The sequence below is a fragment of the Canis lupus genome, chromosome 16 (genome assembly GCF_048164855.1).
Source record: "Canis lupus baileyi chromosome 16, mCanLup2.hap1, whole genome shotgun sequence".
In the NCBI taxonomy this organism is placed as follows: domain Eukaryota; kingdom Metazoa; phylum Chordata; class Mammalia; order Carnivora; family Canidae; genus Canis; species Canis lupus.
Genome location: NC_132853.1, coordinates 41,816,987 through 41,838,014, shown reverse-complemented (window position 1 = coordinate 41,838,014; position 21,028 = coordinate 41,816,987). Strand labels below are relative to the sequence as shown.

The 21,028-nt window shown below is 55.8% G+C and overlaps 3 protein-coding genes across 26 annotated transcripts; 2 read left to right on the top strand and 1 right to left on the bottom strand.

The window, feature by feature from the left end:
• The first annotated feature begins 2,161 nt into the window (after positions 1-2,161).
• On the top strand, positions 2,162-3,455 carry PYY (peptide YY). Its single transcript, XM_072782235.1, has 4 exons — positions 2,162-2,284; positions 2,643-2,830; positions 2,967-3,047; positions 3,200-3,455. The coding sequence occupies exons 2-4, from the start codon at positions 2,643-2,645 to the stop codon at positions 3,222-3,224; spliced, it is 294 nt and encodes a 97-aa protein (XP_072638336.1). The 5' UTR covers positions 2,162-2,284; the 3' UTR covers positions 3,225-3,455.
• A 2,222-nt stretch (positions 3,456-5,677) lies between these two features.
• On the bottom strand, positions 5,678-19,590 carry LOC140606829 (uncharacterized). Of its 24 annotated transcripts, none has more exons than XR_012009061.1 (5): positions 16,929-17,164; positions 15,810-15,994; positions 15,512-15,632; positions 14,736-14,839; positions 5,678-8,932 (listed from the first exon to the last, which is right to left on the bottom strand). XR_012009061.1 is itself a non-coding variant. In XM_072780781.1 (5 exons), exons 1-4 carry the CDS (start codon positions 16,965-16,967, stop codon positions 14,736-14,738), a joined length of 537 nt encoding a protein of 178 aa, XP_072636882.1. In that variant the 5' UTR covers positions 16,968-17,081; the 3' UTR covers positions 5,678-8,932. The 24 variants fall into 24 exon arrangements, 15 of the variants coding, with proteins under 15 accessions (XP_072636882.1, XP_072636890.1, XP_072636885.1 ...); XM_072780781.1 differs by having other exon boundaries at positions 14,736-14,874; positions 15,512-15,685; positions 16,929-17,081; XM_072780789.1 differs by having other exon boundaries at positions 15,512-15,685; positions 16,929-17,081.
• On the top strand, positions 10,636-12,210 carry PPY (pancreatic polypeptide). Its single transcript, XM_072780792.1, has 4 exons — positions 10,636-10,761; positions 11,477-11,667; positions 11,844-11,915; positions 12,066-12,210. The coding sequence occupies exons 1-4, from the start codon at positions 10,663-10,665 to the stop codon at positions 12,082-12,084; spliced, it is 381 nt and encodes a 126-aa protein (XP_072636893.1). The 5' UTR covers positions 10,636-10,662; the 3' UTR covers positions 12,085-12,210.
• Positions 19,591-21,028: the final 1,438 nt, after the last annotated feature.

Here is a 21,028-nt window from a genome sequence, read left to right as displayed (position 1 = left end):
TAGGGGCTGTACCCTGAATCTAGACCTTCCCCCATGCCTTCTAGCTTCTCTACTCTGGCTTCTCTGCTCCTATCTATCTTTAGACCCCCTACTCCCCAAGGCATGAGAAGGTTCCAGGGAGGCTACCAGTTCCCTTTGGGCATTTCACAATCCCTGTCATCTCTCTCTGTCTGGGATCAGTACACTAGAAACCCTCTGTCACCACCCCAGTCAGGGCTGCAGTGTCAGAAGAACAAATGGCCCCCACTCTCAGATCTCCTTGTTCCTTTTAGCCTGCAGGGTCCCTGTCTAGGCCCTGACCCCTGGGATCACAACTGCCCCAAAATGCCACCCTGGCTGTCCTCTCTATCTCGAGGGTGGGCACCTGCCTCTGTCTTTCCATGGCTTCTGGAGGAGTGTCCTATTATTTTTGCTGTCTGCTCCCCTAACTGGACCTAGGCTTGTCCCTCTGTTTTCTTCTGTATCTATGTCCTGGGAACTCTCCAGACTGGGGCTCTACTGGGATAGTGGTGTGTCTCGTCCCTTGGGTTGGGGCTCCCCAGTGATGTGGCCATGACTCTCCTCTGAGACTGGGGTTACTGGAGAACAGGGCCATGTCCTGCCCCTCAGGTGAATGATTTTTCTTCTTCCTCTGAATATAGGGTCCATGTCCCTTTTTCTGCCTCCATGCTCAGCATGCTGCTCTGGTCTTTCTTGGGATATGCAGGGCCCCTGGGGCCTGACTCGTTGATAAGGAGCCATTTCCGGAGAGTGCAGGTGATTGAACCTATAAAAAGATGATTGAGGGAGCCCTAGGTTCTCCACCTTGAGAGAGCTCTAAAAATAACACCCAGGGCCATCTGTCCTGGAGGGTGGAGGGGCTGGCCCAGAACCAAGATGGCCCCTCCTGCCCTTAAGTGCTGATGGGATGCAAGCTCTGAAGCACTGGAGGCTCTGGCCAGGCTGGGGGAAAGGGAGCTGGAAAGGGCTTTATGGGGAGACTCCCCCAACAACCCTCTTTTCCCAGTGGGGACAGGTGGGTCTGATGTGGGTCTGATGTGGCTGGCCTCTCAGAGAGGGTAGTAGGCCCCCAATTAGCCTCCGCTCCCCTACTCCCATGCCCGACTTCTGAGCCCTATGGTTATCCTGGGTAGTGAACCATTCTGCCCCTCAGTTGAGAGGGCTTCTTCCTGGGGTCTCCCCTACCCTTTCTTGTTTGAATCCTGGGTTCCCTTTTCTCTCAGACCTTCAGTTTCCTCATCTGTAAAATGGGAATAAATCTAGCCCATTGTGTTGTGATCCTGTACTGCCCAGTGCACAGTAGGTGCCTAATAAACAGAGTCCCTTCCCCTTTCTTTCAAAGGCCCTGAGTGAGGATCTTCACCCCAGAGACTGCAATGGGCTGAGGACAGTGGCACGTGCTTGGGCAGCCCTGGCATCACTTAACCCCAGAAGACACCAGTGCCCTGAGTGACACCTGGGTGGGGATGGGGTGCACTGCTTTGGAAGGGGTCTCTATGCCAGCTCTGCTTGGGCCTGGGTCTGTGTGTGTCAGGCTGGAGGCACAGGTGGCAGACTCAGCTGCTTCTGTGGCTGGGGCCTGGCCGCGGCCTCCTCTCAGCCCTCTCCCCAACTCTTTAACAGAGAAGGGCCCAGAGAGAGAGGCCTCTCCTCTAGGACATCATAAACAGCAGGTCAAGAGCCAAAGTCACAGCTTCCACCCTGCCTCGAGTAGGAAGAGCCTTTTCCCCCAGGACCTGCCACTTCTCAGCCCGTCTCCGAGGAATTGTAGAGTGAAGGCTGAAAGGGCCGCCTTTTCCATAGGACGGTCACAGGTCCCACTGGCTGCAGGTAGTGTCCCGCTGATGCCCCTCATCCCCACCCATGGGTAGGCTGGGGAAGATGGAATCTTCTCATTGGTCCTAGGGGCTGCCCCAGGAGTCTAGATACAAATGTTTCACTTCCCCAGGAGGCTACAGCTGCTCTTGGGGGGCTGTGGGGTGAAGATGGGGTCCAAGTTCTGTCCAGAGTCCGAGTCTGAGTCTGGTGGCTACCCCGTCATCTCCTGCAAGGTGGAGTGGTCACGCACTGTCTGGGTGTAAGCTCAGCGATCCGCGGGGGTGGAGGCAAGGAGGAGGACGGGCCCTCCCCACCCCCTGCAGCTCCCCCTCCCTTCCCAGGCTGAGATATAAGCCCCGCAGGGACAGCGCTGAGCAGAGGAGGCCACAGCCCGACCTGCAGCAGCCCAGCCCCTGGGACTCCACTCGCCTTCTACCTGCTCATCTCCGCTCCAGGAGCTCTCGCCGTGAGTGCCGGGGAATAGCCTGGTACCGGGGGGAGCCCTGGCGATTTTGTGGGGAAACTGAGGCTGGGATGGTGAAAGCTGGGGCTGAGCGGCCAGCATAGCCCTCTGCCTCCAGCAACGGTTCTGGGCAGTACGAGTGGGGGTTGGGGAGGCGGACAGGGCTTATGCCCTCTCTGACAGATGGGGAAACTGAGGCAGAGACGGTGCAGGGCCAGAGAACACACAGCGGGCCGCCGCTGGGCCCTGATCCGGTAGCAGCCTTGCACAGGCCTGGGAGCGTGGGCCCGAGGGCAGCCTCAGCCTCCCGCCGTCGGGGGTCGAGGCGGGGCCTGACCCACGACCCCGGCCGCCCCTCCAGATGGTGACGGTGCGCAGGCCGTGGCCCGCCGTGGCCACAGTGCTGCTGGCCCTGCTCGCCTGCCTGGGGGCGCTGGTCCACGCCTACCCCGCCAAACCCGAGGCTCCCGGCGAAGACGCCTCGCCCGAGGAGCTGAGCCGCTACTACGCGTCGCTGCGCCACTACCTCAACCTGGTCACTCGGCAGCGGTGAGCGCGTGCGCCCGCGGGCTCGGGCCCCAGGGGTCCCGGGGGTCCCGGGGCTCCCGCCCTCCGCCCCTTCTCCCGCCCCGCCCGCCCGGGGGCGTGTCCCGCCTGACCCCGCCCCCTATGGCCCCACCCCCAGGTACGGGAAACGCGACAGCCCCGAAGCGGTGCTCTCGAAACTGCTCTTCCCCGACGGCGAGGACCGCCGGGCCAAGTCATGGTAAAAGCGCCCCCCACGCCAGCACCACCGGCCACACATCCTGTCCCCTCGGGCTCTGTCCGGGATGTGACGCCCCACGGAGCCCCACCCCGGCCCCGCCACCCCAGGTCTGAGGCCGCGCTCTGAGCAGCCCTTTCCCTTCCCTCCTCCAGGCCAGGAGGCGAGTACATGTGGTGACGACCCCAAGGGCTCCTGGGAGATATGCTAACTACACCGACCTCATTTGCATGCTTGCTCCTGACCCTGGACCCTGGGTTCCTCTCCCTGCCTGCTGCGCCTGGGGTGTGGGTGCGGGATGGGGATGGGGATGGGGTCTTCATTCCACTTCTCCGTGTCCCCAGCCCCTGGGCTGGCGGGCTGTGTGTGGTCTTACCCTGGTCCCCAAATAAAGAGCAAATTTCACTGAAACGGAATGTGTGCGTGTGGATTTCCTTCTTCGTGGAGGTGGCCACCAGGGGCAAGTGGAAGGTAGAGGCAACAAACAAGACTGAGCCCCGCAGACAAAAGGCTCCCCAGGACAGGGCCGGGGCAGAGTGGGGGGGTCCCTCTGCTCCGTGCTAAGAGAAGACACTGCGGCCCAGCAGGGGGCGCTGGGCGGCGAGGCAAGGACAGGGAGGTGCGGTGGGGGGTGGCGGGGGAAGGGGTGGCTGGAGCAGAGCAAGGGACGGCTGCGGCCCTCTCCAGTCGGGTTGGAAGTGGGGCGGGATAAAACTTCTTGACAAGGGGCAGGGAGAAACGGGAAAAAGAGTTGCGAGAGGATGGGGAGGGTAGAAAGGAGCTTGCTAGGCAGCCCAGGAGAGTAGACGGGACAGAGGTGCACTACCCGCCTGCTCCCAAGGGCGCAGGTGGCTGGGGGCGTGGGCTGGGCACCAGTGCTTCATGGCAGTCCCCGAGGAGATAGATTACTAACCTCCAAGGCTGTAGTAGCTGGGGGTAGTGATGTGATCCAAGATGGGACAGTGGAGGAAGTCATTTGGGGGGTGAAGGTGGGAGTATGTGTACTGGCGGGGGGGGGGGGGGGGGGGGGCATTTCTAACGTCCCTGGGCAGGAGGTGCAATGGGAGTATGGACGCTGCCCTTTCCCTTCGCAACAGCCCTCCTCCACATTGCTGAATTCCCACTCAATGGATAGGTCCCACTCAATGGATAGGTCCCTAACTGTGCCTTCCTGGTGACAAGGCTATGGGGACACCCACTGGTGCACTGCCCCCATTCCCTTGACTAGACACTGAAGGCTGAAGGCACTGTGGATGTTTAAACTGGAGTCTGACCCAAATCCCTCACCATTTCGTCCCTATGATGGAGGAATCCCAGAGCCTGCAGGCTGATCTTCCCTGGTACCCTTCCTGCCCAGCCCCCCTCCTCCAGGAAGCCTGCCTTGATTGGCCTTGATCTGCACTCTTCCTGCCCTGTGTGGCAGCCCAGCTTTCCTGGCCACCGCTCTGTTCTGCCCGTGTTGCTGTGTCAGGTCTCCCTTCTGAGGAACCCCTAAAGGAAGGGCCTGTGTCTCCCTACTCAGACACAGCCTCCTCAGTCTGGGGACTCTCTCCTGGGCCTCTAGGTCAGCAGGACCTGGACAAGCCCAAGGCAAGGAGCTGGGAGGAGGAGAATCAGGTTGAAGCCAAAGCTTTTGGCCAAAGCCAAAGCCAAAGCCAAAGCTCCAGACCCAGACAGGGTTAGAAGATCAGGAAAGCCGGGTGTGTCACTTCAGAGGGCAGGAGTCTCGCAGGACCGTTTGCTATTATGGGGCTATGGAAAGAGAGCAGATCCTAAAGCTGGCTCTATCATAGCTGCTCCCACACAACCTGCCCTAGGGGGCCTGGGGCTCTGACTCTTCTCCTGTGCTGCCGGCCTCAAGGTCAGGCAGGAATGGGTGTAGCGGAGGCAGGTCCAGGGCCTGGTGCACATCACCAGCTACGTGGACTCTGACGCCCTAAGCCTTTGTCCAAGCCACTCCCCTGCCTGCAGAGCCCTTTCCTTCCTTTCCAGCCTGGAAAACATCTTCAGGACAATGTTCACCTCCTCCTAGAAGCCTCTCCTGATTTCTCAGGGCAGAGTTAGTTTCTCTGGTTCTCTCACTACTGTATTATTGTTATCTGAGATCCACCTCCCGTGTCATTTTCCCCCTTATCTTCTCTCCTCCAATCCACTCTCTCTGCTCCAGGAGGGGAGGGGTGGGAACACACAGTGGCTGCCATGAGCTTTGGTGCAATTTGTGGTCAGAGGAGTGGGATGGTGTGTGCCTGTGTTGGTGTCCATGGTCCCCTGTCTGGCGGTCTGCCTGGGAGGGCAGTGGTCAGCCTGAGGCTGATGGAAGAGACCCCTGGTGTGAATTATGCATGACCACGGACAATTTTACTTTGACCTGTCTGGTTGATCATCAGTGACACGGGTTCGCCTCCCATTCACTTACTTGGAGGAATGTTGAGCCAGTGGTCAATCCACAGCCGACCGGCTCAACCAGCCTTGCTGCCGCAGGAGCCTTAGATGTGATATTAATAGTGACGACAGCTACCTTTTGAAAGAAGCACTTACTTATGTTCTAAATGCCGAACTATTTGTTTTACACACACCACATTGCTAGAATATTGATTTGGCTTTTTTAAAATAAAGGCAGAATTAGCAGTAGCTTAAACAGGACAGAAGTTTATTTCTCTTTTACATAAAATTCAGTGGCATCTGGGGATTAGCACCTCTGTTTCACGAGGAAGTCCAGAAGCCCTGGGACCTATTTTGTGGCATCCCCATGTCCTCCTCTACGTGACTGGAGATGGCCCACCGTTACCGCCTTGTGTTCCAGTCAGCAGGAAGGGAGGGAAGGGGAAGGGGAGATGCTCTGGTTACGAGGCTGAGTCACACTTACCCTAAGACCTGGCTTCAACTAACCATTTCATTTCACCCATGATGGTTTCATGGGTCAGGATTGGGAAGCGCTCAACTAGGCACCTGTCACTTGGAGTCGTTCCTGCAGTGACAGTCAGGGGTTGGCTGGGGCTGAGGTCATTGGAGGGCACCCCTCAGGGTTGATGCCTAGGAGGTCTCATGCACATGTCTGGGGGTGCTGCTAGCTGCTGGCCCAGAGCTCAGCTGGGTCTGTTGACCCAGCACCTCCATGTGGGGGCCCCTCCAGCACTGTATTCTTGGGGTAGTTGGGCCCACATGGTAGCTGGCTCCCCACGAAGTGAGTGCTGGGAGAGAACTGGGAGGAAGCAGTGCTGCCCTTGTCTTCCTGGGGCCACGGTAACAAAATACCACAAACCCAGGAGTTTACCAGCAGGTCTGAAGGCTGGAAGTCTGAAGTCCCAGGTGGGCAGGGTTGCTTACCTTTGAGGGCTGTGAGGGTCGGGGCTGCTCCAGGCCTCTGTCCTTAGCTCCTAGGTGGCTTCCCTTCTGTGCATCTGTTTCTGTGTCCCAAAGTCCCGTTCATTTAAACACAGCAGTCATATTGGATTATGGGTCCGCTCTACTCCAGGGTGAGCTCAACTTAATTAGTTTTCATCCGCAAAGACTCTATTGCCAAATAAGGCTGCATTTTGAGGCACTGGGGGTTAGGATTTCAACATGCGAACTTGGGGGGGCACACAATTCAACCCATAACAACTGCCTCCTATGACCTGGCCTCACAAGCCACATCCTCCAACACACTCACCTGACCAGTACACCTGAGAAAGGGACATGGACCCCACATGTGGAACTACATGTGGGATAGGAGGTCTTTCAGTGGTTATCTTTGCTACAGTCTGCCTCAGGACAGCATGAGAATATTGCTAGAATATTGATTTGGCTTTTTTAAAATAAAGGCAGAATTAGCAGTAGCTTAAACAGGACAGAAGTTTATTTCTCTTTTACATAAAATTCAGTGGCATCTGGGGATTAGCACCTCTGTTTCACGAGGAAGTCCAGAAGCCCTGAGTGACACCTGGGTGGGGATGGGGTGCACTGCCTTGGAAGGGGTCTCTATGCCAGCTCTGCTTGGGCCTGGGTCTGTGTGTGTCAGGCTGGAGGCACAGGTGGCAGACTCAGCTGCTTCTGTGGCTGGGGCACCGAGGCACCGAAACGCTCCTCTCAGTGGCTAGAACTTAGTCATGCGGTCCCACCTCATGGCCAGAACAACCCAGAAGATGTCATTAGCCCAGTGGCCACGTGCTGTTCTCAAGCTCGTGTATGACGGGAGGAGGAGAGAGTGCGTACTGGAGCAACCAGCGCTATCGGTTACAAACATGATCTCCTTTGAACATCCTCTGGAAATCACCTGGCCCATCTCATCATTGAGCAGATGGGAATCCTGAGGTCTGAGGATGGGGAGAAGCTGGCAGGAGGTCACACAGCCGGGGACAGAGGTAAGAGAGCCCTCCGTGTGCCGCTCCTGGCTCCACTAACCATTCACTCTCAACTCTTCTGCAAGGCTCCCCATGGTGCACCCCTGTCCCCTCTGGCGGCACCTCCCACGTTCCTCCATTAGTGTCCCCCAACAGTGCAGTCCCGTTGTCACCACCCCACTTCTGTGAGACAGCATCTCCTACTGTCCTCAAGGTCACTCCAGCCTCATTTCCTCTGGGAACCTCCTGCTCTGGCCTGCCCGTCTCTGGAGCCTGACTCTGAGTTCTCACACGGGCCTACCCCCTCAAGTCCCGCTGTAGGCAGCGGGGGCAGGGACCTCAGAGACCAAAGATCTGCATTGAGTCCCCGTCTGCCACTGGTCAGCCATGCGACTTTGGCCCGCCTAGTCATTCCATTTCACTGCCTGTGTTTCTTCACTGGTCATACATGGAAACTTACACCTTAAATAATAATAAGAGTTCACTGCTTAGGCTCAGAGAGGTTATGTGCTTTGCCAAAGGTCACACAGCTCTTGAGTGGTAGAGCTGATGAGGAAGGCAGCTGAACGTACAGCCTGGCACATGCTTACTAACACCCCCTCTTTTCCTTTACTCTCCTTCTCACTTCTAACCCTTCTGGAAACTCAGGCTCAGGCAACTTTCCTCTCCAATGACCCCAAGGGAGAAATTCCCCTCCTTCCACACCCAGTCCCCTCTTAGGAAAAATGTGGGCTGACAATGGTTGGATTTGCTTTTGCAGGTGTTGTGGGCAGGGAGGGAAAAATATTGAACACTTCTGCGCCTGCAGGGGCCCTGGTGCAGAGGGAGTCTCCCGGGAAGAGAGAAGTGGGGGCAGAGTCCAATCTCCAAACGAATGACCTGAGTCCCCAGTCAGGCCTGCACTGATTTTGAGGGAATAGGACAGGGACTCAGGGTGTGTGTGTATGCGCACGTGCAACAGCTGCCCTCAGTCTAAGGGTTTCTCCAGGGAACAGGGGACCCATTAGGTTCCTGACATCTGGGGGCAGCCACCTGTACCCCCCCAGCCCCCCACTGCTGCCACCCAGCACAGGAATAAGACATTGGCCTAAGAGCTCGGCTAGGCTGCTTTGGAGGCACTCTTGTGAGAGGCACGTATGGAGGATGTGATGCTGGCTGAATTCCTGTCCTTGGAGTCTCATATGTGGGGACCACCACCCCGCTTGCTATGGCACACTGGGCCCCAGCCTGTGACCCCAGGTGCTCCTGGGGAATTCCTCTTCTACTTGCATCAAAGCCCTCACTCCACCCATAACACTGCCCAGTGGCCATCCACCCCGTCCTAGAAGGACCCATGGGGTTGGGCAGGTGGAGAGGGACCTTTTTCCATTTTCATTTCATCCGCCTGCAGGTAAGTACTTGGTGCCTTGTCTAAGCGGGCTCCACGGCAGGTCCTCGGAACGTATGAAGATGAGCGAGACGCATCACTCAGTTCTGGATCTGGCCTACAGTGCAGAAGGCACACACACCCGCTGCCTCTTCCTCTTGGTTTGTCCCAACTTCCCTGAGAGGACCCAGAAAGGGAATCTGTTGTTTGCAAAGGAGAAAAATGAAAGCTATGGGTCCAGTTGACAGTGTGGAATAGGAGTCATTTGTGAGGCACAAGACAAGACTGTCACTGGCCGCAGTACTCAGTCAAGCGCCAGATCTGCCATCTGCAGGGGCTCGGTCCTGACACAGCGGCCAGAACAGGTCGGCCAGGCGGCAATCCTGCGGGAGGCCGGACCCTCCGCCGTAGGGTTGGAGCCTGGCGCCCCCTGGTGGCACAATGCAGCCCCTGCGGCCTCACCTGAGGGGCGCGGGCACCAGCATCGGTTCACCAACTTCGTTGGTGAAGCGGGAGCCAGGGCCAAGGCTTGCCCAGACAGACAGACCGACCTCCACATTTGCTTTTGGGATATAAACTTTTGTCTGGTAAGGCATTATTGTTCTTGTTACCAGAAACCAGGGTTGAGAGGAACTGACATAACACTGACATTTAGAGATCCTCTTTATCCTCCCTATCTTGAGGAAAATCAAAGCTCAGAGGGGGCTAAAATTATTTCCCCAGGATCACACAGAGCCCACAGCAAAGCCAGGATTTGGACCTCTAAGCCCGCTGTATTAGATCCCTGGGGTCACACCTCCAGGTGTCACACCCCCTACGACTCCCCCCCAGAACACACACACTTTTGGTGTCTTGTTCTGGGACAATAGGACCTCGGAGGCAAAAGGTCTTTGGCTCCCCACTGGGGCTTCAGTGTGTCCTTCAGACACGCCTGGTCACTGCTCCTTGCCCTGAGCAGGGGAGGGGGCTGGGGGTTGAGGAAGGGACGCCTGAGCAGGGCAGGCTCAGAGGCTCCTGGGGGTGGTGGTGATGTTGGGATGGTGGGGTTGAGGCCTAGACAGCTGTGTGGTCTCAGGCAGGTCTCTTCACCTCTGTGAACCTCATGTTTCTCAGCCAAAAAGAAATGGAAAATTATAGCAATAGTTTGACAGCCTCAATTAGGAAAAAAAGAGTTCAGATTTTGGAATTAGACTTTGTTTCAAACTCTGGATTTCCCAATGACTAGTTACCTGGTCTTCAGCTAGTCACTTAATGCCTCTGAGTTCCTGTCTCCATTTGTAAGATGGGTTGGTTGGTGCAGGGACTCAGTGAGGTGACAGGGAGCATGTTGGAAAATTCAAGGCTTTATGATGCCAACTTTATCACAGTGTTGGAAAGGAGCTCTGGGATGTGCCTCTGGTGTCTGCTCCCCCCCCCCCCACTCCATTCCCCTGGCCCCAGGCACATGGGTTCTCATTCGCACCCCACACACCAGCCGGGGAGTAGGTCTCTCCCTGCCTGTGTCCTCAACTCTTTTGCACATTTAAGGCCTCTCCCCACCTGACCCTTGGTCTCACTTTGTTCTAGTCACAATCTGGAAAGGAAATCCTGACTCTTCATCCTGGAGCCTCCGAGCCCCAGGCTCAATCTTATGCTCTGAGGGAATTTGTTTGAGGATTCCTGTTAATCCCTGGGAGGCAGTCAGGGCTGTTCTGAGGCTGGGACCAGAACCTTTCAGTAGCCGGACATCCCCATTCTTTTTGAACCAAGCCTGCTCTGGTGCCCAAAGGTGGATGGTGGCCCACAGGAGACTTACTGTGGCCCACTTTTACCTGTTATACTGCTGGTGTGGCACCCACAACACCGCCCTGTCCCCCTCCCAGCCCTGGCCCCAGGGCCAGCTGTCGTAGGTACCAGGGAGACAGTGGGAGGAGGGGGTGAGGGCTGGGGAATGAGAGAGGCTGACAGAAGGCGGGGACTCTGGGGGACTGAGGACTATAAAGGGGCACCGAGGAGGGCAAGGACACCCATCCGGCCCTTAGGACTCAGGGTAAGTGGTCCTCGGCTGGGGAGGAGGCAGGGCCCTGGGGGGTCTTTGGGACTAGGGTCTGGGGTGGGGGAAGGAATTGATGCTTTGCAGAGCAGCAGGCTGGTGTTGGGACATCTGGGGCCCTGCTTGGGTCTCGCTCTACATCTGGCTGAACCTATCACTCTGGAAGAGCAAGCAGTCTGCTGACTAAAGACTAAGCATGCATGGGGAATAAAGGGTGGCCGTGCACACGAATGTGAGTGACGGCGACCTTGTGAGTGAAGGGGTCCTGTGCCTATCGGCTGAGGGCGACCCAGGCAACAGTGTCTTCTCTAGGACCTGTACTTGAATGTCTATCCAGGTGGAGGGGCGGGGGCAGACCCACAGGCCCTGGATCCCTGTCCTTTGGCTCACAAGTTCATTCTGTGTGCTCCTACTGTGTGAGCCAGAGCACCCCTTCATCCCGCCCCGCGTCTGCCTCCTCAGAGCCACAGGGCTCTGGATGTCACGAGTCCTGGGTCTCCTGCCCCATGTCCCCACCTTCCCTGCTATGCTTTCTGACGTTGCTGGGGGCCTGTCCGTGCTCTCCAGGGTGGTGTCTGGGAGGTGGGTGGTCACATTCGAGCAGCCCTTTGCTCTGTCCCTTTGTCCCCAGGCTTGGAGACATGGGTGATGGGCTAAGGGCCCGGGCAGGTGGGCTCTGTCTTTTCTCACCTTCCTGCTCCTCGCTCCCCAGATGCCTGCCGCCTGCCGCTGCCTCTTCCTGCTGCTCCTGTCAGCCTGTGTGGCTCTGTTGCTGCAGCCGCCACTGGGTACCCGGGGGGCCCCGCTGGAGCCAGTGTATCCGGGGGACGATGCCACACCAGAGCAGATGGCCCAGTACGCGGCTGAGCTCCGCAGATACATCAACATGCTGACCAGGCCCAGGTGCGTGTGAGAGAGGGAGAGAGAGAGCCCGGTCCCTGCGGCCCTGAGCCACAACCCAGCCTCACCCCTGCCATGCTCTTGGGAAAGCAGAGCAGCTCCACTGATCCCTGGGGCCCAGGTGGGATGGTGCCCAAGGGTGGGCACAGTGCTTGCCCCACCTGCCTCTCCCCTCCCAGGTATGGGAAAAGAGACAGAGGAGAAATGCGGGACATCCTGGAATGGGGCTCCCCCCATGCAGCCGCCCCCAGGTAGGTCTGCTTCCCTGCCCTGTGTGCCTAGATCCCTGGGGCTGGAAGTGGGGCAGGGAGGAGAGAACACAGGCCCAGTGCTGGCCTGAGGTCTCCTGGGGGCACAAGGACTGTCCACTCCCTCTGTTGTGTTCCCCCCTCTCCTCACAGGGAGCTGATGGACGAGTAATGCCACCTCCAAGTAATGCCACCTCTGCCTCTCAGGCCAATGCCAGCCTACCTCTCCCCTCTGCACCCCTGGCCAAAGCTTGCTCCCTGCTCTCACACACAGACTAAATAAAGCAAGTCAAAGTCATAGCTTCTGTGGGTGTGTGTCTCTGTGGACCCCTGGTGGGGGCAGGAGCAGGCCAAATGCATGGGAGAGATGGGGAGGGGAGGGAGGCACAGAAGGGAAAGGAGAGTACCGTCAGTGATGCAGAAGGCCTGTGGGTCCTCTGAGCCATTCAGCTCAGAATCTCAGGGAGCCAGGGATTCCTCCCAGGCCATTCAGTAAGTCAGTGAGGCTTGACTCTTCCATTTCAGCACCTCTAGACCTTCCAGATCCGCAGCCTGATGACGGCCATGCCCCCAAACATATCCCCTGCCAATGTACCTAGGCAGTAGGTGAAGTTCTAATGTGTATTAAAGTGCCCTTGGCACAGGGGGTGGGGTGCAGGGGCAATGACCCAGCATGGAGGAATGGCTGGTGCTAAGTCAGACCTCTGACCTCTGGGCAGGTGTGTGTGTCTAGTAGGATCATGGCTCATCAGGGGGCACGGGCCCCACAGAAGCATGGCCAGCAGGGAAGGACTGTGATGGGGAGGGCCTGGAGATGGGGTCCTGTACAGACTGTTGGGAAAATGAGCCTACTGTGTGCCAGGGGGATGGGGGCACGTTCAACCCTCCCAACAACCTAGTGAGGGGGATGCTGTTGCCCTCACTCTACAGAGGGCGAGACTCAGGCTCAGTGAGGTATGGCTGCTTATCCCAGGTCCTACACAGACAGCAAGCTAGTACAGGCTATGTAGCACCTGCTCTAAGAGTCAGAAGAACTTGGCTCTGATTCTAGGATCTGCCACTCCCTGTGTGCTGGGAAGCAGGGCTACAACCTCTCTGAGCCTCCCATCTGTCAAGAGGGAAGGATGATAAGGTTGCAGTGAGGATGACATGAAATAACATGTATGAAACGTTGACTGTGGGGGGCGCCTGGGGGACTCAGTTGGTTGAGTGTCTGATTCTTGATTTTGGCTCGAGTTACGACCTCAGGGTCCTGGGATTGAGCCCTGCATCAGGCTCCCTGCTCAGTGGGGAGTCTGCTTGAGATTCTCTCTCTTTGCTCCTCCCCCTACTCACACATACTCTCTCTAAAATAAAATTTAAAAAAAATATTTTTAAAAAAACCTAAGACAACCCAGGTATTTGCAGCTGGAGGGAGTAAAAATGCTGAGAATCCCTTGAACAATTCCTCTTTCAGCAAGTAAACCCATAGATGTACTATTATGATCTCTATGTGTACCAATAAGCTATAGTATTGATTTGTTGGAAATTTAAATTTCAGTCAAATGCAATTACTTAAAAAAAAAGAAAATAGAAATATTAAGCGTGGTTCTTGACTCAGGTAAATGCTCAGTAAGCAGGAGCTTTTCAGAGGCCGATGTGCCCTTGGCCAACCAGCTGTTTCCATGAAGCATGCCAGAAAGACCAGTGGAGAGAAAACACGGGCTTCAAACACATGAAGCTCTCCATCTGACACAAGAGGGGTACAGGGAACTCCATGTGGCTCCTGGATGGGGCTCTGGAAGGCAGGCTTTCCACGATTACATGGAAGCATCTTTGAAGAACTAAAAACTTAGAGAGAATGGGTCCTGAGAGGCAATGAAGTCCTGGGCGTAGGGGCTACTGGAGCAGCTGCAGCAGGGGAAGCCGCAGGGGGAGTTCGGCCTTCTGGGAGGAGGCTGGCGGAGTGAGAATTGTGGCCACTCCCAGGAGCCCAATCTGTGGATTCCACACTCCAGCTCCAGAAGGGTGAGGACCCGGATCCGGCCCCAGGGAGCCTGCACTGAGGACAAGTGGCCCCAGTGGTCTTCGGCAGCCCTTGCCCTTCTTGGGCACTCTGAGCAGGTGGGGATGGGTAGGGTGTGTGTGTGTGAGAGAGAGAGACACACACACACACACACACACACTGGGAGTGAGTGAACACGTCTCTTTCCCCTTCTCCTGGGACGGGAACACCTGTGGATGAGGGATTGTCATGGCAGGGATGGGTCATGAGGGAAGTGAGAGAATTAGAACCTTTCTGTTCCTGGAATGGCTTCTCCAGCCTCCCCCACATGTTCTGCCTGGAAAAGACAGGGCTTGTGGGCTTGATGGATGAGAGGGTCCCCTTTCCTGGGCTCAGCACCTCACACTGACTCCAAGACAAGGATAAACGTGTTTTCCTTTAATTCCTGGCTGTGCCTGGAGTGTGCAAATGGCCCAAGAGTTGGAACCAGGGCCTAAAAGTCATGGGTAGATGCAGCTACCAGGCAGATGCACAGCTCAGGGTGATTCTCAAACCCAAGGGAGTGGCTGGGAGGGGAGCCGCTTTCAGAGAGCAAAGTTTGAGTTTGGATGATGGAGCCTGAAGCCCCAGCATTTTCTGGCAGCTAAGGGGATGGGCTCTGAGTAGGGAGAGAGGTAGACACTTTCCAGGGGCAGGAATTAGGATCCTGCTCAGGGCATACTTGTGTGTGAGAGGTGGCTTGTGAAAGGTGCCTCTGAAGCCGAGCACCTCTGCCCCTGCCCCCTTGTCCAGGTCTTCTGATAGTCACCAGCCGCCCCCCTGCCCTGCGCCCCACCAACCTAGGAGAGTGCCATCCTCACATCCAGCTTCTCAGGGACAGGCCCTCGATGGGCTCCTGCCATTTCTGCTCTGCTCATTGCTGGAGTGACAGGCTGAGAGGGTCCTGGAGGCAAAGGCAGGACTACCTGTTCTTCACCCCTAAGGGTAGGCAAAGACACTGCTGCTTGTTCCTGGGTCACCTGGGTCGTCCAGGGCTAGCATCTAAGCCGCCCTGCTCTGTGGAGACACTTGTGTGGGAGGGGATCCTAGCTGAAGCCCCTTCTTCCAGATTACTGGGACCTGCTCCTCTGGCCTCTGCTGGCCCTCTGGTTAGAGCACCCCCCCCTCCCCTGCAACTCCCACCCCAGTGGAGTACATCTGCAAGTGGGGGCAGGTGGATGGGCTGCTGGAAGGAGGCAGGAGAGACCTGCAGGGGAGGTCTTTTCCTCTCACAGTAGGAGCTCCAGGGTCCCCTCTCCCCTTGAAGGTCAGATCCCTTCCTGCCTAGGGCCCACAGGAGTCACCAAGCCATGGAGATATTTCTTTATTGTTTCGGGGTAGGTGGTGGTGAGGAAGGTGAGCAGGTAGGAGTTAAGGCTCCCGGAAGAATACAAAGGGGGAGGGTGGGCCAGCAGACTTGAGTCAGGCAAGTGGAGGTCAGGGCCCTGCCTGGAGAAGGATGTCCCTGGGGCCCTGGTGTCCGCCCCGCACAGCCCAGGGCTTCCTCTCTGTCCGCCGCCCCCTGCTCCCAGTTCTGGGGCTCCTGATAGGTACCAGCCGGCCCAGGCTCTCCTACCTGGGGCCCTGGGAGGAGGGCGGAGGTTGGGGTTTCCCGGTGGTCTGTCGGGGGGGTTTCGTAGCATTCGCTGGTAGGGGTTTCGTGGTGTTTGCTGGTGGGGTTCTTGTGGTGTTGGCAGCTTTCTTGGGGTTTTTAACGTTTTTAGATTTCTTGGTGTCCTTAGACTTAGAGCTGGGGAACACGTCTTTGCACAGATCTCGGGGTGGCGAGGGCGGTGGGTGGGGTGCCCGGTGATGCCCATTTCCTCCCCCACCCCCTGCCCGTCCTCCCGCCCTCCCGCTCGCCCCCCGCCCACCTGCTGTTGAAGAGCTTCTCCAGGTACTTGTTGAAGTGCGCGAAGTTGGACAGCCAGTCCGCCGCCCTGGGCCCGGGGGGCTGCTGCGGCTGCAGCGCCTCCCCCAGGGCTCCCCGGGGCCGCAGCAGCAGCAGCAGCGCCAGGCACACCAGGGCCAGTGCGCACGCGCACCGCAGAGCCGGCGCCTGGGGGGAGGGGGAGACAGGAGCGCGGGTGTCACGTGACCGGGGGCCGGGGGACTGGGCGACGCGTCCGCCTCTGGGACGCACGCAGGTGCGCGAGGCCTGAAGGGACCTCCCGCTGCCCGGGCCGAATGCTGCGCACCGGGACATGCGCAGTGCCGCGCGCACAGACAGCGGCGAGTACTCGGGACGGCGAGGGGGGACCGGGAGCACCCCCTCGGGTGGGCCCCCGGGGCAGCTCGCTCGCCTCACCGACCTCTTGCTCACCCCACTCGAGCCTCTCCCCACTCCTTGCCGTTCCTCAGAAATGCCAGGCGTGCTGTTCTCTGCCTGGAAGGCTCCCTCCAGATGTCCGCGGGGCCTCCGCTCAAGATCCACCCCCTGAACGGGTCCTACCCGCACAGCCCTACTTAAAATCGCAACCCGTCCCTTCATCTTGTACTTTCCCCTTCCAGGTCATCTTCTAACTTACTATATTCTGTGCTTTTTAAAAATTGTCTTCATCTCTCCCAAGGAACTCCCCACCCCCCACCCCCACCCCGTGTAAGCACCGTCACGGTTGGGCTCTTCGCCTGTTTTGCTCACCGATGTAGCACAAGCACCTAGAACAGTGCCTGACGCTTGGCAGGTGCTCAGTAATACGTGTTAAATGAGCGACTAACCGCTGCGTACTGGAATGCCCGCCCAGGGATCCCCACATGTGCACCCAGCCGTGCACAGAAAATTTTGTGCTGGCGACACACAGGCACATCCGGTGATTCACGTACTACAATGCCTAGACATGTGATACACACCCTCCAGAGCCCCTGGACCCTCAACCCTCTCTTGACCAGGAAATCCCCTCATCCCCACTGCTCAAAGCGGGGACAGGAAAGCCTGGCGGCTGTTCTAGCCATCGGATTGGTGGAGGGGCTACTCTGGTCTCACTCCTTCATGCCTGTGATCCTGCGGAGGGGCCCTTGGTGCCAGCTTCCATCCTCAAGCTCCTGGAGAACGTAGCTGACAGGGGTCCCCGACTCAGCCGTCACACATTACCATGGTGCTGGGCAGGTGCAGAGCGGCTCAGCAAAAGGATATCTGGCAAGGAAGTCCGAGGCCCTTTAAATTCCTTCAGATCCATGTCACCTTTCCCACAAAGGCTCCACCCCTAGCTTGGCCCCCTCCTGCCCCTGTGTCATAACCCGGGAGTTGGGAACAGGGAGAAAGTGGGGGTGGAAGCACATGGGCTGCCAGCTGTTCTGACCTGGGCACAGTTGGTGCCGGGGGCCCAGGGGTGTGGGTGGCAGAGGCGGGAGGCACTGGGGAGTAGGGGTCACTTGTTGCCTCAAGTCTACAGATCCCAGGGAGGAACTGTCTCTGGGGTTTAGAGGGGGCTGGGCTTGCCCAAGGACTATTCTTAGGGTTGGGAGGGCTATGCTGAGAGACCAGGTGCCCCTTCCCACCCAGCTGGGGGCTCAACACCCCTACTTCTGGCTTCCAGGCCTGCTGGCAGGGGCATGGGTGAGGTTAAGGTTTCTGCCTTAGGATTGCAGGCCCTATTGCTCATTCTGGAGATTTTTGCATCCTACCTAGCTACTTTGGGAGACCTGCAGAGCTTTCTGAAGTGTGGTGGGTCTCAGCTCCCTGAATGATGGACTCAGGGCTTGGACTGCTTCAGGTCACAGAGCTTTGGCTGTGTGGCCATTAGGGCCTCTCTACTTGCCCAACATTGCTGCTTTTCTGTGGCAAGTTTGTAGGATCTGAACTGAAGCCTTTTCATGCCAATCCCCACTCCCCCCACCCCCCTGCCAAAAGGGACACAGTAGGAAGAGCAGGGGCTTCTGGGTAGGAATCCTGACTTTACCACTTCCTGGCTGCGTGATGTTGATTAAGGGACATTATCTTCCCTGGACCTCCGCATCCTCACTGTGAAATGGAGCCGATCACATCTATAGCCTTAGGGCTGTCGTGAGGATCAAGTGGGAGGATGTAGCTGAAGCCCTTGGACAGCTGCTGGCACACAACGATGAACACATATGGGCTCCTCCACTCAGGGATGCATCCCTTCCCCCCATCCTCATTTCTCTCTTAGGGGAAGGGTGAGAAACTCAATGTCAATGTCATCGAAGTTTATGGGATGGCTCAGCAGCCAAGTGAGAAAGAACTTCATGTCCACAGAGCCAAGACACTCAAGAAAAAGAAATGAGATTCCCGTGATAAAATTCCATAGTACAAGTTGGGAGGAGAGATCTTGGTGTCAGTGTGCCCCAAGTCCCAACAAACAGGCTGTCTTTTATTTCTCTTAGGCCCAAGCCCAGGGTTGATGACCCCATTCCTGAAAGAGCTCCAATGATGTGTCTTCTTGCAGCCTTGGCTATGAGGATACAAGCTGCCCTTACAAACCCAGAGCACTAAAGGCTTTCAGTCCCTCATTCTTCTGGACTCACTTATTCCAGGAACTGTCAAGTTCTGAGGGATGGTGTACATCTCCCCGCCTTCCTGCCCAGAAAAAGAGAAAATGCTTGATGGGGTGAGCAGGTTGGGAGAGGAGGCACAAAGCACTCAATATTATTATCATAATGGTAATCACAGTCACAAAGTATTATCACAGTCATAATAGCCCTGTGGAGTATATAAGTATATACTAATAATTGATAATCACTGCCTTTGCCTGGTGCCAGGTACTGGGAGAAGCACTCTGTTGCAGTGTCTCTAATTTTAATGACACTTGTAGGCATTAACTCCTTTTGCATTTGAGGAAACAGGCTCAGAGAAGTTAGGAGATTATCCAAGGCCAGTGTGGCTGAGATTCAAGCTCAGGACTGCTCAGATCTTTCCATCTTCTTGGAAAGCTACCCCCAGTGAATTTCATACCTCTCTATCCGTTGGGATTCAGGCGATCTGCAATCCAGAGTCCCCCTCAATCACATCCCCATCCCTTGGCCTCTCAGCTACTTCTTTTTTAAAACATTTTTTTTTATTTTTTTTATTTATTTATGATAGGCACACAGTGAGAGAGAGAGAGGCAGAGACACAGGCAGAGGGAGAAGCAGGCTCCATGCACCGGGAGCCCGATGTGGGATTCGATCCCGGGTCTCCAGGATCGCGCCCTGGGCCAAAGGCAGGCGCCAAACCGCTGCGCCACCCAGGGATCCCTCTCTCAGCTACTTCTGATTCAAGTGGGGTTCTTTGCCATGCTCTGTGTCCCAATCTCTCTCCATCTGCTCAGCTCTGTTTCTCTCGGGGGGCCTTTTTGAGAAAACTCATCTTTGTTTCTCCAGGCCTGATGGTCAAAAAATAGACATTGGCATCAGACTGACCTGGGTTCCAAGCTTCACATAGTCGCTTGTTGCCGTGTGTCCTGGACAAGTTGCTTTGCTTCTCTGAGCATTGTGTCCTCAGTCGTGGGGGGAAACACTAGAGCTAGGTCATGGAGCTATCAAGAGACAAGGCTGAGAGAAGGATATTCATGCTTCTGGCCCCAAGTCTTCCTTGAATTTTGTGATTTGCTCCAGTGACCCTTCAGGGAAAATTCTCTTATACTTAATCTGATTTAAATTGGATTTTTGCTTGCTACCAAGCCAAACCAAAGCAAACTGAAAAACCTTTGACTAACAAGCCTTCTATTACTTCTTGGATTAAGTCCAAGTTTCTTAGCATGATATTTGAGGTCCTTCACAATTTGACCTCAGCCCACTTAAAAAGAAAAAAAAAAACCTTCAAAAACAACTTTGTAGAAGTATAATTTAAACACAATAAAATTTGCCCATTTGAAGTGCACAGTTGGATGAGTTTTGACAAATGTGCAACCACCCCCACGGTCAAGACACAGAACATTTCCATCACCTCAGCTGGTTCCCTCCTGCCCCTTTCCAGTTCATCTGGCCCCAAACGACTGCTGATCTGATCTCTATAGATTAGTTTTGCATGTTTTAGACTTCATATAAATGGCATCAAACAGTATGTTCTTTTTGTCTGACTTCTTTCACTCAGCATAACGTTTTTGACATTCCTCTGAATTGTTAGGCGTATCAGCCATTTGTTCTTTTTTATTGCCGAGTAGCACTGTTCCTTGATGATGATGTACCACAATCTGTTTACCATTCCCCTGTTCTGGATGTGTGCATTTCTACCCACGTCTCCTGCCCATGGACAGGTTCCTCCCTCGACGTACCTGTCCAACCCTCTACCCGTTAGATTCCGCCGGCCTCCCAAACAGTTCTGCACTTTCATACCCCAGCCTTTGCTTGTGCTCTTCCTTCTCTCTGGAATGAGTGTCTTCTACTCCTGCCCTGTAAAATCATGGGACTCAATTCTGGCAATTCCTCTTCTGCAAAGCCTCCCCAGGCCCCTCGCTGCACCGCTTTGGGCTCCTTGGATCCTCTCTGCATCCAGTTCCCTGGCAGTCCTCATCTGCCTACGCACCAGGCCCATCATCTGATGATGATCGCTTACCTGTTCCCATCCTTGATTGTGCATTGGAATCATCTGGACAACTTTCCAGCTACTGTTGTATGGCCCCGCCTCTAGAGTCTTTACCTTGTAACTGAGCATCCACTCCATGGCAGACACTGCCTTAGGTGCTGGAGCCCCTAAGAGATAAGGGGCTATCAATAAGATATAGTCACTATCTTCAAAGAACTTCACAGTAGTGGGAATAGGTGTTTGTTGAGTGGACTAATGAATATTTCAAGAAATGTCTATCAAGATACTATCTCGTGGAAATCCCTGTTGGAAAGAGTAGGAAGTTGTCTCCTTGGATACATATTTTGATAGAGTTGGAAGGGGATTCAGGAAGATAGTTCCAACTCCCAACTTCCCATTTTACAGATGAGAAAACCAAGGCCAAGTAGCTGGGTGTTCTGACCTGGAGGAGGAAGGTAGTTTCTGAAAGCCAGAAGGCTCTTGCATGAGGGCATCCCTGCTAGCTGCTCTAAGCTGTCAAGCCCAGTATCTGATGCCAAGTTAATAAAAGATTAGGACACATTAGTAGAAGTATTTTAATCAAATCTAGATAAATTCAAGATTACAGGGATGCACGGGTAGGTCAGTGGTTGA

What these genes read in the sequence shown, in the direction of transcription:
- PYY (XM_072782235.1), top strand. Translation starts at nt 2,643, where the DNA reads ATGGTGACGGTGCGCAGGCCGTGGCCCGCCGTGGCCACAGTGCTGCTG. An exon ending in AACCTGGTCACTCGGCAGCG is followed by an intron (nt 2,831 to 2,966) that starts GTGAGCGCGTGC and finishes CCCCACCCCCAG; the next exon opens with GTACGGGAAACGCGACAGCC. An exon ending in GACCGCCGGGCCAAGTCATG is followed by an intron (nt 3,048 to 3,199) that starts GTAAAAGCGCCC and finishes TCCCTCCTCCAG; the next exon opens with GCCAGGAGGCGAGTACATGT.
- PPY (XM_072780792.1), top strand. Translation starts at nt 10,663, where the DNA reads ATGAGAGAGGCTGACAGAAGGCGGGGACTCTGGGGGACTGAGGACTAT. An exon ending in TCCGGCCCTTAGGACTCAGG is followed by an intron (nt 10,762 to 11,476) that starts GTAAGTGGTCCT and finishes CTCGCTCCCCAG; the next exon opens with ATGCCTGCCGCCTGCCGCTG. An exon ending in AACATGCTGACCAGGCCCAG is followed by an intron (nt 11,668 to 11,843) that starts GTGCGTGTGAGA and finishes CTCCCCTCCCAG; the next exon opens with GTATGGGAAAAGAGACAGAG.
- LOC140606829 (XM_072780777.1), bottom strand. Translation starts at nt 16,967, where the DNA reads ATGGAAGCTGGCACCAAGGGCCCCTCCGCAGGATCACAG. An exon ending in GCCCCTCCGCAGGATCACAG is followed by an intron (nt 15,995 to 16,928) that starts GCATGAAGGAGT and finishes CCCTCCCCCCAG; the next exon opens with GCGCCGGCTCTGCGGTGCGC. An exon ending in GAGAAGCTCTTCAACAGCAG is followed by an intron (nt 15,637 to 15,809) that starts GTGGGCGGGGGG and finishes AAAAACCCCAAG; the next exon opens with AAAGCTGCCAACACCACAAG.